At 42.0% G+C, this 12,898-nt stretch overlaps 1 protein-coding gene across 6 annotated transcripts in view; it reads right to left on the reverse strand.

Annotated features, from left to right (window-relative positions):
- CSMD3 (CUB and Sushi multiple domains 3) overlaps positions 1-12,898 on the reverse strand; it is a 1,342,864-nt gene that overhangs the window by 196,237 nt on the left and 1,133,729 nt on the right. For all 6 annotated transcript variants that reach the window (XM_056522623.1, XM_056522621.1, XM_056522626.1 and 3 more), the window contains 2 exons: positions 9,622-9,810; positions 9,343-9,489 (listed from right to left, as the gene is read on the reverse strand). In XM_056522623.1, the coding sequence (XP_056378598.1) occupies positions 9,343-9,489; positions 9,622-9,810 (336 nt within the window). The remainder of the gene's footprint in view (positions 1-9,342; positions 9,490-9,621; positions 9,811-12,898) is intronic.

The following is a 12,898-nucleotide window of genomic DNA, read 5'->3' on the forward strand; positions in this document are numbered from 1 at the left end:
ATGTGGACAGCTCAATGATATATATATATATATATATATATATATATATATATATATATATATCTATCTATATATATATATATATATATATATATATATATAGATATATAATATATTTTTCCTTAATATGTATCTGTAAAAAAATATATATATTTGTCCTAAGGATCAACTTGTTGGAGATAACTGGGTGGTAAGGTCCCCGTTACCTTTATTACCCAGAAGTCTAGATTACACTCAGCCTGCCTGAGATCATTATCTGACCACAGATTGCTCTTATTCTTTGATCAGCTGAATTGGATTTGGTGCCTATTGGCCATTTTTATTGCATTGGGGAGAGCAAGAACTGTCATGGACTATTATCTAAGAAAAAATAAATGTTAGATAATATAATTCAATGCAGAAATGTGCATATTGGAAGCCAGAAGTGTTTTGTAAGGCTGCACATAAACTCTCCCGATCCTCCCATGCAGATGCAGCACCTGTCATCTTGAGCGTGGCTGCGATAATGGTTAGTGAAATTAAAAGGGTATTCCAGGAATTTTATTTATTTGACTATGCTACAGGGGCTGTAAAGTTAGTGTGGTTCATAATATAGTGTCTGTACCTGTGTATGACGGTTTTCTCCCAATTCTTCTGTGATTTTTCACAGCTTGCAATGCGGCCGAGAACCTGACTCATTAGTCAGCTGATGACAGGGAGCCTGTCTGCTTCAATGGGTGGAGCGATCGCTTGGTGGGAGAGAGATCAATCTGTAACTAATGCAACAGCTGTAGGCACCCTGATTGAAAACCACACTGATTTGAATGGATGCAGCTCGTTTATGTTTCAATGGGTGGGGTGGCTGATGTGTGGGAGGAGGAAGATGGTATTGTGGGCTTCCTAGTCAAAAAATGAAAAGTGAAACAGGAAATACAAGTTCACAAACAGCTAGCCACAGTATTATGGTAATGTCACAACATAGCCATTTAGCCCCAAGACAAGCGCAGATCCTTCCTAAGCATGTCCATTACTGCCTGCCAGGTATGTGATAAAATCACCTTATGGTGGACAACCCCTTTAAGTCTCCACATGTCTTCATGACGATCTCCTCAAGGAGAAACTTTAAACCTTTACAGGCCATTCATGGTCCACTGGGAATTCTGGGAAGAAATTATATGATAAGCAGCTCTCACACTTTCCATGTAGCTTCCCCTTAAAAGTCAGTATTTGACTCCAAATTCACCTGGTAAGAGGTGGTTCTAGCAGTACTGTATGCATTTCAGCTCACTCCAATTTGACTGGCATAGGGCTTTTGCACCTGGTGCATATAGAGTGAACAGTGATGCATACTTTACTATAGGCATCACCGCTCGCTACATTTGCCAGACTGGAAAAAGAGTAGCCCACCAACAATAATGTTGACAGACATTACATCTGTATATTGGCTTAGAATAAGTGTGATTTTGAATGAAGGAATCGAAAGGTAGCCTATTGTAGCTATTTATCTCCTTAAAGGGGTACTTTGGCCCTAATACATCTTATCCCCTATCCAAAGGATAGGGGATAAGATGTCTGCCATCAATCCCCCTCCCATAGACTTGTATTGAGGGGACGCGGCATGACATCACATGAGGGCGAAGTCGTGGCATCACGCTGTACACTCAAAGCCTCCAGCGCTGTGGAGAGGTTGCAAAGGTGGGTGCTGAATGGGTCAGCTGCTGTATGCTCCACAGGAAAATGTATAGTGCTTTCCTGTCTGACCATAATGCTCTTTGCTGACACCTCTGTCCGTGTCAGGAACTGTCCTAAGCTGGAACTAATCCCCATCACAAACCTCTCCTGCTCTGGACAGTTCCTGAAACGGACAGAAGTGTCAGCAGAGAGCACTGTGGTCAGACTGAAAAGAACAACTCAACTTCCTCTGCAGCATACACCAGATGATGAGTACTGGAAGAATTAAGATTTTTAAATAGAAGTAATTTACAAATCTGTATAACTTTCTGGCACAAGTTGATTTTATTTTAATTTTTTCCCCTCCAGAATACCCCTTTACAATTGTTATTATTTAAAAAACACTTTTGTAAGTAGATATTAGAAACAGGGCAACTATTTCAATATAAATAAAAACATGGACTAAAAACTATTATCTTAATATGTTTTCAAACAACTTTTAGTTATGTCTTTAGAAAATTCCTACTATCTCCCACACTATTAAACAAGCTAATAATCCACATTTAAATATCTGGCTCCCCACTGGCTGTCTTTCCAAACAATTCTGAGTGGTTCTGTAGAAATATGGTAAGTGGTAATTACCGATAATTACTAACTTTACATCCGGCATGAATGGAGTAAGTAATTTTCTGTAACCAGTGTACACATGTACACGGCATCTATACTGACTGAATTCATTAGCATATATTGGAGTTCATTTACGTCTCTGCGTGTTTATTTACAATTGTTTGGTTCTTATTTCCATCCATTATCCCTTGGCACATGAGAATATCTCATCATAGCGACACTTAATGATGTGACTTCTCCAGATGCCTATTAGTGTTTTAAGTTATTTTGGATTCTATGGGCAAAACAAATAGATAAGTATATAGAAAGAAACCAGATTATAATTATAGCTTCTTTTTATAGTCTTGGGTATAGCCCATGGGTAAATCTTAACTTGCATATTAACATAAATGTTAGTTACCATATTAACTCTCCTTCCAGAATACCATATGCGATGGCAATCGTACAGCGCCCACAGTGGCCTTGTGTTCATTAAAAACAGAACAACGGCATATGTTGGCTTGATATGAGCTATTAATAATGTTGTGGAGAACATATTTGGAGCTGTTCTCATTGATAAAATACTTTACAGCTGCATCCTAGCGGCGGGGGCTAACAGCGTCTGCACACGTTAGACGTCTTGTCCTCCATTTGCAGTTTACATCGGATATACAATGATTCATACTCTTGATGTAAACTTCTGACAAAAGCTTCTGAGATAAATCCCTATACAGGGGTACAGTGACATACAACGACCATTGACTCAGATTATGAAAAAAAGCCAACCAGAAGCCCAATATAGAGTTTACAGTCGCTCTGTTCATTTGGAGGACCTTTGGTCTCTTTTCCTATGATTTCTGGAAGCTGCGGTGGTCCTCCACTGGTCTTTGTTCCCAGGCTCATGAATAGTACATAGAGTCCAGTAAATGGGTACAGTGGTCACTTAGCAGTATCGTGTGTCATTGCTGGGGACCACTGGAGCAACTGAGCAGGAGAGGTGGGGAATTGAAGAGGTACGTACATTTTGTTCTTCAACTTTTTGACAGACCCTTTAATGTCTGTGCCACTATTCGACAATAGTGATGAGCGGCATAGGCCATATTCGAATTTGCGATATTTCACGAATATATGGACAAATATTCGTCATACATTTGCGAAATTTGTTATATTCGCTTTTTTATGTGCATATGTGCATATTCGCGCATATTGAGCCCTCCCTAATCTTTATAGGTAACTCATGGGCTAGTGCATTAACTCTGATTTTTTGCCCATTGAAACCAATAGGCCCATTGTGGTCTATGGGGATCTCAAGGTATATTAAACTGTAAGATAAACAGGAGGGTCTCGGCAGTACAGTGTATGCAAGACCACTGGTGGTTTGAGTCCCGGGGTGGGACGGAGTGTTACAGTGTTGTGGTTAAACTTTACATTCCTGGAAAATCTGCTGAGTTGCCCATAGCAACCGATCAGATCCCTTCTTTCATTTTTCACAAGGCCTCTGCAAAATGAAAGAAGTGATCTGATTGGTTGCTATGGGCAGCTGGACAACTTTTCCTTTGCACAGGTTTTGATAAATCTCCCGAGGTCATTTTGGCCTTAAATCGTACCCATCAGATCCCAAAAAAATCTTTTTTTTTAATATATCACTCAGTACCTAACCCTGACCATGTACATCTAATTTTTATGTGTCCAGCACCTTAAATATTTTTTTTTATTGCACTTTTAATTTTACTCACTAGTCTGAATTCCTCTCAAAGGGAGGGGGCGGGGCCTCACTGTGCAGTTCTCCGCCCCTCCCTCAGTATGCTGTATGCTCACATCTCCCCTAGCATTAGGAAAACTACAACTCCCAGCTTGTCCTCACTGACAGTAGCGGGACACAAGCTGACAGTGGGAGATTTTTTCCTCCAGCTGTGAGCCCTGCGCTCATAGCTGTCAATCAAGAAAGTGTGTCCACGACAACTTTAGTTAAATTCAGATGTGTAAATGAAAAAAAAAAATTTCCCCATATGTGGACATCATGTGCTTTGCTGGTGCACTACAATGCTCAGAAGAGAAGGAGCCACATTTGGCTTTTTGAAAGCAAATTTTGCTGTAATGGTTTTTGGGGGGCATCTCACATTTAGGAAGCCCCTTTGGTACCAGAAAAGCAAAAAAAAAAAAAAAAAAAAAAAAAATCTGGCATACTATTTTGGAAACTACACCCCTCAAAGCACGTAACAAGGGGTACAGTGAGCCTTAACACCCCAAAGGTGTTTGACGACGTTTCATTAAAGTCGGATGTGTAGATTTAAAAAAAAATAATAATTTCTCAAAAATGCAGTTTTTTCCCAAATTTACTATTTTTACAAGAGGTTATAGGAGAAAATGCCCCAGAAAATTTGTAACCCTGTTTCTTCTGAGTATGGAAATACCCCATGAGTGGACGCCAAGTGCACTGCGGGCGAACTACAATGCTCTGAAGAAAAGGAGCTTTTACAGAGAGAATTTATTTGGAGGCCATGTGTGTTTACAATGCCCCCATGTTGCCAGAACAGTGGACCCCCCCCACATGTGACCCAATTTTGGAAACTATACCCCTCACAGAATTTAATAAGGAGTGCAGTGAGCATTTACACCCCACTGGTGTTTGACAGATCTTTGGAACAGTGGGCTGTGCAAATGAAAAAAATAAACATTTTTCATTTTCATGGACCACTGTTCCAAAAATCTGTCAGACACCTGTGGGGTGTAAATGCTCAGTGTACCCCTTATTACATTCTGTGAGGGGTGTAGTTTCAAAAAGGGGCCACATGTGGGGGGGTCCACCGTTCTGGCACCCTGGGGGCTTTGTAAATGCACATGGCCTTCAATTCTAGCCAAATTCTCTCTCCAAAAGCCCAATGGAGCTCCTTCTCAGCTGAGCCCTGTAGTGTGCCAGCAGAGCACTTTACATCCACATATGAGGCATTTATATACTCAGAAGAAATGGTGTTACAAATATTAGGGGCTTTTTTCTTATTACCTCTTGTGAAAATGAAAAATTTGGGATACGCCAGCATTTTAGTGAAAAAATAAAAAATTTTCATTTTTCAACGAAAAATTCTTCAAACACCTGTTGGTAGTTAAGGCTCACTATACCACTTGTTACGTTCCTTAAGGGGAGTAGTTTCCAAAATGGGGTCACATTGCGTTTATGTCTGAACCGCTGTAACAATCAGTCACCCCTGTGCAAATCACCTCAAATGTACATGGCGCTCTCACTCCTGAGCCTTGTTGTGCGCCCACAGAGCATTTTACGTCCATATCTGGGGTATTTCCTTACTCAGGAGAAAGTGAATTTCCTTTTACCTTTTATGAAAATATAAAGTATGGGGCAACAAAAGCAAGTTACTGTAAAAATGTTTATTTTTTTACAATAACATGCTGGAGTAGACCCCAACTTTACCTTTTCATAAGGGGTAAAAGGAGAAAAAGCCCCACAAAATTTGTTTTCTCCAGAGTACTCCATATGTGGCCCAAAACTGTTACCTTGAAATACGACAGGGCTCCGAAGTAAGAGAGCGCCATGCGCATTTGAGGCCTGAGTTAGGGATTTGCATAGGGGTGGACAAAGGGGTATTCTATGCCAGTGATTCCCAAACAGGGTTCCTCCAGCTGTTGTAAAACTTCCAGCATGCCTGGACAGTCAGTGGCTGTCCGGCAATACTGATAGTTGTTGTTTTGCAACAGCTGGAGGCTTCGTTTTGGAAACACTGCCGTACCTGATGTTTTTCATTTTTATTGGGGTGTTGGGGAGGGGGGGACTGTGTAGGGGTATGTGTAAATGTAGTGTTTTACTTTTTATTTTGTGTACTGTAGTGTAGTGTTTTTAGGGTACATTCACACGGGTGGTGCTTCTCAGTGAGTTTCCTGCTGGGAGTTTGAGCTGTAGCGGAAAATTTGCTGCATCTCAAACCTGCAGCGATGGGGGGGGGGGGGTTGGACAAACCTCGAGTTGTTGCAAAACTACAAATCCCAGCATGCCCTTTGGCTGTCCGTGCATGCTGGGGGTTGTAGTTCTGCAACAGCTGGAAGCACACTGGTTGCAAAACACAGAGAGTATGTTACTTAAAGGGGTACTCTGCCCCTAGACATCTTATCCTCTATCCAAAGGATAGGGATAAGATGTCAGATCGCCGGGGTCCCACTGCTGGGGACCCCCGGGATCGCCGCTGTGGCACTGCGCTATCATTACTGCACAGAGCGAGTTCGCTCTGCACGTAATGATGGACAATACAGGGGCTGGAGCATCGTTATGTCACGGCTCCACCCCTCGTGATGTCACAGCCCGCCCCCCTCAATACAAGTCTATGGGAGGGGGCGTGGCGGTCGTCACGCCCCCTGCCATAGACTTGCATTAAGGGGACGTCACGAGGGGCGGAGCCTTGACTTCACGCTGCTCTGTCCCCTGTTTCGCCCGTCATTATGGACAGAGCAAACTCGCTCTGTGCAGCAATGATAGCACAGTGCCACAGCGGCGATCCCCGGGGTCCCCAGCAGTGGGACCGTGGCGATCTGACATCTTATCCCCTATCCTTTGGATAGGGGATAAGATGTCTAGGGGTGGAGTACCCCTTTAACTCAGTGTTTCCCAACCCATGCGCCTCCAGCTGTGGCAAAACTACAAATCCCAGCATGCATGGTCTGTCAGTGCATGCTTTGAGTTATAGTTTTGCAACAGCTTGAGGCACATGGGTTGGGAAACACTGAGTTAGGAAAAATTTTTCCCAACTAGTGTGCCTCCAGTTGTTGCAAAACTACAAGTCCCAGCATGCCCAAACAGCCCAAGGGCATGCTGGGAGTTGTAGTTTTGCAACAACTGGAGGAGAACAGTTTGGAGAACGCTAAGTAGTGGTGTCCAAACTGTAGCCCCAGATGTTGCAAAATTTCAACTCCAAGCATGCCCAGACTGCCCAGGCATGCTGGCAGTTTTAGTTTGGCAACATATGAGGGGACAGATGTCACAGAACTACAACTCCCAGCATGCCTGGACTGTCTGGGTATGCTGAAAGTTGTAGTTTTGAAACTCCTAGAAGCAGCAATGACGATCACTTTACAGCGATCTTCACTGCTGCCTCTTCACTGCTGCCTCCCCTTGCCTGCCGCGCTGCCGCCTCTGCGTGTGCCTGCCGCCGGTCTCCCCACTGCCGTGAAGGTCCCCCCATCAGGTATGTACCGCAGTCACCCCGCAGGTCTCAGGATCCTCTTCCCCCGCTCTGCCCGACTTCTAGGGGCGGGCAGAGTGGGAGAAATGAACTTTAACCCCCCCAGTCAGCTCAGGCACTGTGATTTGTCCACAGGAGTTTTCAGTAGTTTTCCCCCGCTGGTAACAGTGGGACTTCTGCCAGTTAACCGGTGCGATACCGCGCATCCCCGGGTTAACTGAATGACTTGTATAAATGTCATGATGCTCGAACTACCAGCATAACATGACGTTTATACAAGTCATTCTGCGGGAAGGGGTTAAAGAAGACGTGTGGTCACTCACAAAAGATTACTCAGTCCTACCGAGATAGCCGAGGGGGGGGGGGGGGTGATCACATACCTGTTTGTAGTTATATGTTGATCGACTTCCCCCATTCTGGATATTTAACATCTTGTACCCCTTATGACAATCTCAGTGTCAGAGGGGCGGGGATGTTATTATACTGTGTGCTGTGTTCCATATTGGGTCTGCAGCGGGGGGCGGGCACATTTAATTAGGAGCTTGCTGTCTGATCTCAACAACATGCCTCATTCATTAAATATTCCCACCCCCTTTGCTGTAGTCACCGCACAGAACACAATATACAGTATAATTACGGCTCGCCCTCCTCAGACACAGTACTTAGATCCTCAGAGGGGGTATAGGATGTTATAAGTCTGGAATGAGGAGGGTGACCAACATACTATAAACAGGTATGTGATCAGCCCCCCTGAGATATCTACAGGTAGTACTTAGTTTCTTATTTATTTTTAGGGGGTGATCCGGCCTTAGACATGTTCTCCTCTATCCAAGACCGAGACTCAACGTCATAGCCACGAACCCTCGTGATGTCACACCACGCCCACTCCATTCATGTCTATGGGATAGACATAGTCCTCCCATAGACATGAATGGAGGGGGCGTGGTATGACATCACATCTCGGGAGCAGCACCCGGCACAGAATGCTGGGGTCTGCACCAAGATCGCGGGGGTCCCAGCTGCGGGACCCCTGTGTTCAGATATCTTATTACCTATTCATTGGATAGGGGATAAGATGTCTTAGGCCGGAATACCAATTTAATGACCACAGGTCCTGTTTTACAAGAAAAGTTACTTAAAGGGGAACTCCAGTGGAATTTTTTCTTTTCAAATCAACTGGCACTAGAAAGTTAAAAAGACTTGTAAATCATTTATATTTAATAATAATAATAATAATAATAATAATAATTCCAGTATTTATCAGCTTCTGTATACTACAGATATTCTACAGAGAAATTTGTGAAGTTCTTTCTAGTCTGACCACAGTGCTCTCTGCTGATACCTCTGTCCATGTCAGGAACTGTCCAGAGGAGGAGCGGTTTTTTATGGGGATATGTTTCTAATTTGGACAGTTCTTGACACGGACAGAGGTGTCAGCAGAGAGCACTGTGGTCAGACTGGAAAGAACTTCACAATTTTCTCTATAGTATACAGCAGCTGATAAGTACTGGAAGGCTTCAGATTTTGAAATAGAAGTAATTTACAAACCTCTTTAACTTTCTGGCACCAGTTGATTTGAAAACCTTTGTTTTCCACTTATTTCCACCGGAGTTCCCCTTTAACACATAACATAAATACCCAATAGTAGAAAAAGGCAACTTCAAATGAAAGAAATTAAGCTGCCTGCTCCCCCCTGTACCCCCTACAATGAATACACTGAATAGGAGATCCAAAATTTTTAATGGATCATGAGATATCAATGAAGTTCTTTCATTCAAGAGTCTATGAATTCCAGTGTAGGCACAATAAATTAGCATCATCATATGGCATTATCATTACAAATAAAAGCAAACAGTAAAAAACTATAAAATCCATTATAGAAATGCTAAAAATATCCTACCTATATATCGGATTCTGAATCCTCTCTTGTTGGTCCCATGATCTGCTGACCACCGTAAAAAAACTTCATGACCACTGCTGGTTATATTAAAACTAGACGAATAATCCCCACTTAAGGAAATCAGCAGCGGATAGTGGCTGTTCGGTCCTGAACCAAATGAAATTTGGAGATTAGCACATGTGAAACATTCAGAGAAAAAAAAAGACAAGTGCATTGTTCAAAATGTCATCAAAAGAACAAAAGCATCAAATTATAGTCAATGACATAATGTTTCATTACCGTCAAAGGCTTCTAGCAAGTCAAACTCCTTTTCAGTATGAAAGAATTCGAAGATTAAGGTTATATTGTATCCCTTTTCCACACTAATGCTCCACGCACACATCTGAAGGTTTGGGTAGCTGTCAGGATATCCAGGACTTAGTATGATACCTGTCGAGTCCAGACGCATCTCATTGGCCGGGCAGAGCACTGCGGAAGACAGTGGATATTCAGTTTTCATAAAAGGGATGGTTTATCTCAGCCTGCAGCTGTTTTATACAATTCTATTAGAAATGAATAATAATAAATCCCAGAAGGATTTTCACCTTCAGTCGACTTAAATTTATAGGATTATGCATAACCTCCTGCAACTTTTTCACCAGAAATTGTCTTTTCTTCATGGCTTTCTCGTGTGCTCTGCATTACATATAAGGGCCCTGATTTATTATTGCGAACACAAATTGCTTATGACACTAATAGTGTGCCTCAATTTGCTGCACCACACAAAAAAATTTTGTCTACAGAGAGCATACAGAGATCCATAAAATAAGGAATAATGTGTGAATCAGTGAGAGTCCGAGCCAATTCCCAGTACACTGTAACATAAGGTTGTTGAGTAAGCCGAGTGGGCCGCAGTCCACCGATTCTCAAGTTATCCCCTATCCATATTATAACTGAAATGAGAATACTCCTTTAGGGCACGTTCCCACGTGCCGTATTTTGCTGCATATTTGCTTCCTATTTATCAGCTGCGTATTTTGCTACCCATTGACTTCAATGGGAAAGAAAATATGCAGCAGCAAATACGCAGCAAAATACGCAGCAAAATATGGCACGTGGGAACGTGCCCTTAAGATGACTGTAACCCTACTCTTTCATGGTGAGTGTACACACAATCATGTTTCTTTATCTTTTTATTTTTTAAATGGAAAAAAGTTTTTTTTTAGTTTTCATTAAGAGAAGGGTGCTCCTGATACAGGCCGCAGCCAAAAGCTCCGACCTAAATCGGCAGTGCTTCCTAGCCGGGGGATCTGGGACAAGTCTCCTGCGGTTAGCAAGTGGATTAGAGAGGGAGCGGCCTGGACAACCGGACACTTGTTAATCCTCACAGAGACAGAGAGTGTGACGGGCCTCCATGATAGCTGCTGGCAGTGGCCCATTGGCAGGTATCGGATTAGAAATCGGGGACATTGCAAACATCCAATATTCATCCCAGTACAGATACCATATCGGGATGTTGGTGAGCTATCTGCCTGCTTCGGTTTTTAAATACTTGATGATAGGGTTGGAGAAGAATCAATAACGAGAAAAATACTGTCTTCTGCACATTATGTATTTACTATACCATATAAAACAGGATATACTTACTATACCATATAACACAGGCTATACTTACTATACCAGATAAAACAGGATATACTTACTATACCATATAAAACAGGATATACTTTCTATACCAGGTAACACAGGCTATACTTATTATACCAGATAAAACAGGATATACTTACTATACCATATAAAACAGGAAAGGGGCTCCAACACGTGGGACTTTTATATTCACAGATAAAATACTGCACCATGATACATGAAGTTTCCAAAGACGCAAAGCTTTTAGGAACCTATGTAACTTAGAGCATGTTCATACACCATGAAAACAGCTATTTTTTGTAATGTGTGAACATTTTCTTTCTAATACAGATTTTTTGGTCCAGTTATTAGTTGGGTTTGCCATAGTGAATTGTCATACATTGAATTATTTTATGATTAATAACAGCAAAAGTCATGGTCATTGTAGCGATTGCCATTAAAATCTTTTTTATTTATTTATCGCTGTAAAAAAAAAAAAAAGGTAACTAAATTAATGCCAAATCAAAAACAAGAAGGAAGAGCGCTCCATAGCGTAAAACTGCCATTCCAGGGTCCAATTTAAAGTGGTAAGAAACCCTTACCAGAGGCAGTTGTGTGAACTCACACACAACAATGGTCTGCATGGATGAGAAAGTACATCTGGTCTGCAGCCTCCCCAACCTGGGCAGTATTCAACAGGTGAGGACTTCCAAGGGGCGGTGGGGGGTATCGGCGCTGGCCAAGATCGGACACGTCCGGTGAGTGAAAGATTTTTTATTCAAATGCAATGCGTTTCATCGCACTTAGGCGCCTAAGTGCAGTGAAACGTGTTGCATTTGAATAAAAAATCTTTCACTCACCGGACGTGTCCGATCTTCGCCAGCGCCGATACCCCCCACCGCCCCTTGGAATGCCAAATCAAGGCTGTTACACTACAATACAGGAGAAGATCCAAAAGGTGAGAGCCATTACTTTTTCTTAGGCATTGTATATGTAACAAGGCTAAAAGCTTTTTATCTACTGCATCTTGTTTGGTGAAATGTGATTTATCCTATCAGCAGATGTCTTGTGTAAATGGAGCTAAACCAGCTTGAGTCATATTTTTTTTTTCTTTTCTAAAATTAATCCCAAACATTTCCATTGTTTCTTTTTAGAGACAAAGTAAATCCAGTTGCTAGGCAATCTCGTATAGAGTATGTGCTTCTATTGTTGGGAGTACATTGATGTTTCTGTGTTTATACACTTTCAGAATGTTGAAAATCAAAGCGACATTTGAGCAATGTTTGTCAAAGATCCATCTCTCAAATTAAAAGGGTTCAGACCTTTACTCTTTTGGAAAGATTTTTATGTATAATTTTCTATGAATTTTTGTATAACTTTTTAAAACTTTAGGAAAGAAGGCAATAGGATATCTAAAATGAAGGGCCTACAGTAACCAATATTATGCCACTTTATTCGACAGGGTTTTCGGAGACTTTAAAATTGATGGTCTATCCTCTGGATTGACCATCAACATCTGATTGATAGTGTGTTGACACCCACTTTCCTAACACAACCAAACCCAAGTGAGCCTGGGACCACAATAACAATATATTCCCAATTGCCCCAAGGCAAACTGGCCCAGAGCACTAAGGTCCCATCTATTACTAACTCCCCTAAACTTTTAATGTGATAGGAGTAAAATAAACCTGATGATTGAAAACTGTTAAAATTAGCCTCACTGTAACCTGTATGTAGATCATGATTGTGAAACGTAAGGTGTATAGGAAATCACTGGTGTGGCCTACAAGCTCTTCCACCATTTATGACTGTCAGTGCACCAAAAATATTTGGAGGGGCCTACAGGCTCTTGCACCATAAGGCACTGTCCGTGCTCTTATTGACAGCAAAATTAGCTGCAAGTATCCTTGATGGAGGTTACAGACTTTTCCACCCATTATTGGTGGGGCCT

This window comes from Hyla sarda, chromosome 5, assembly GCF_029499605.1.
Source record: "Hyla sarda isolate aHylSar1 chromosome 5, aHylSar1.hap1, whole genome shotgun sequence".
NCBI classification, from domain to species: Eukaryota; Metazoa; Chordata; class Amphibia; order Anura; family Hylidae; genus Hyla; species Hyla sarda.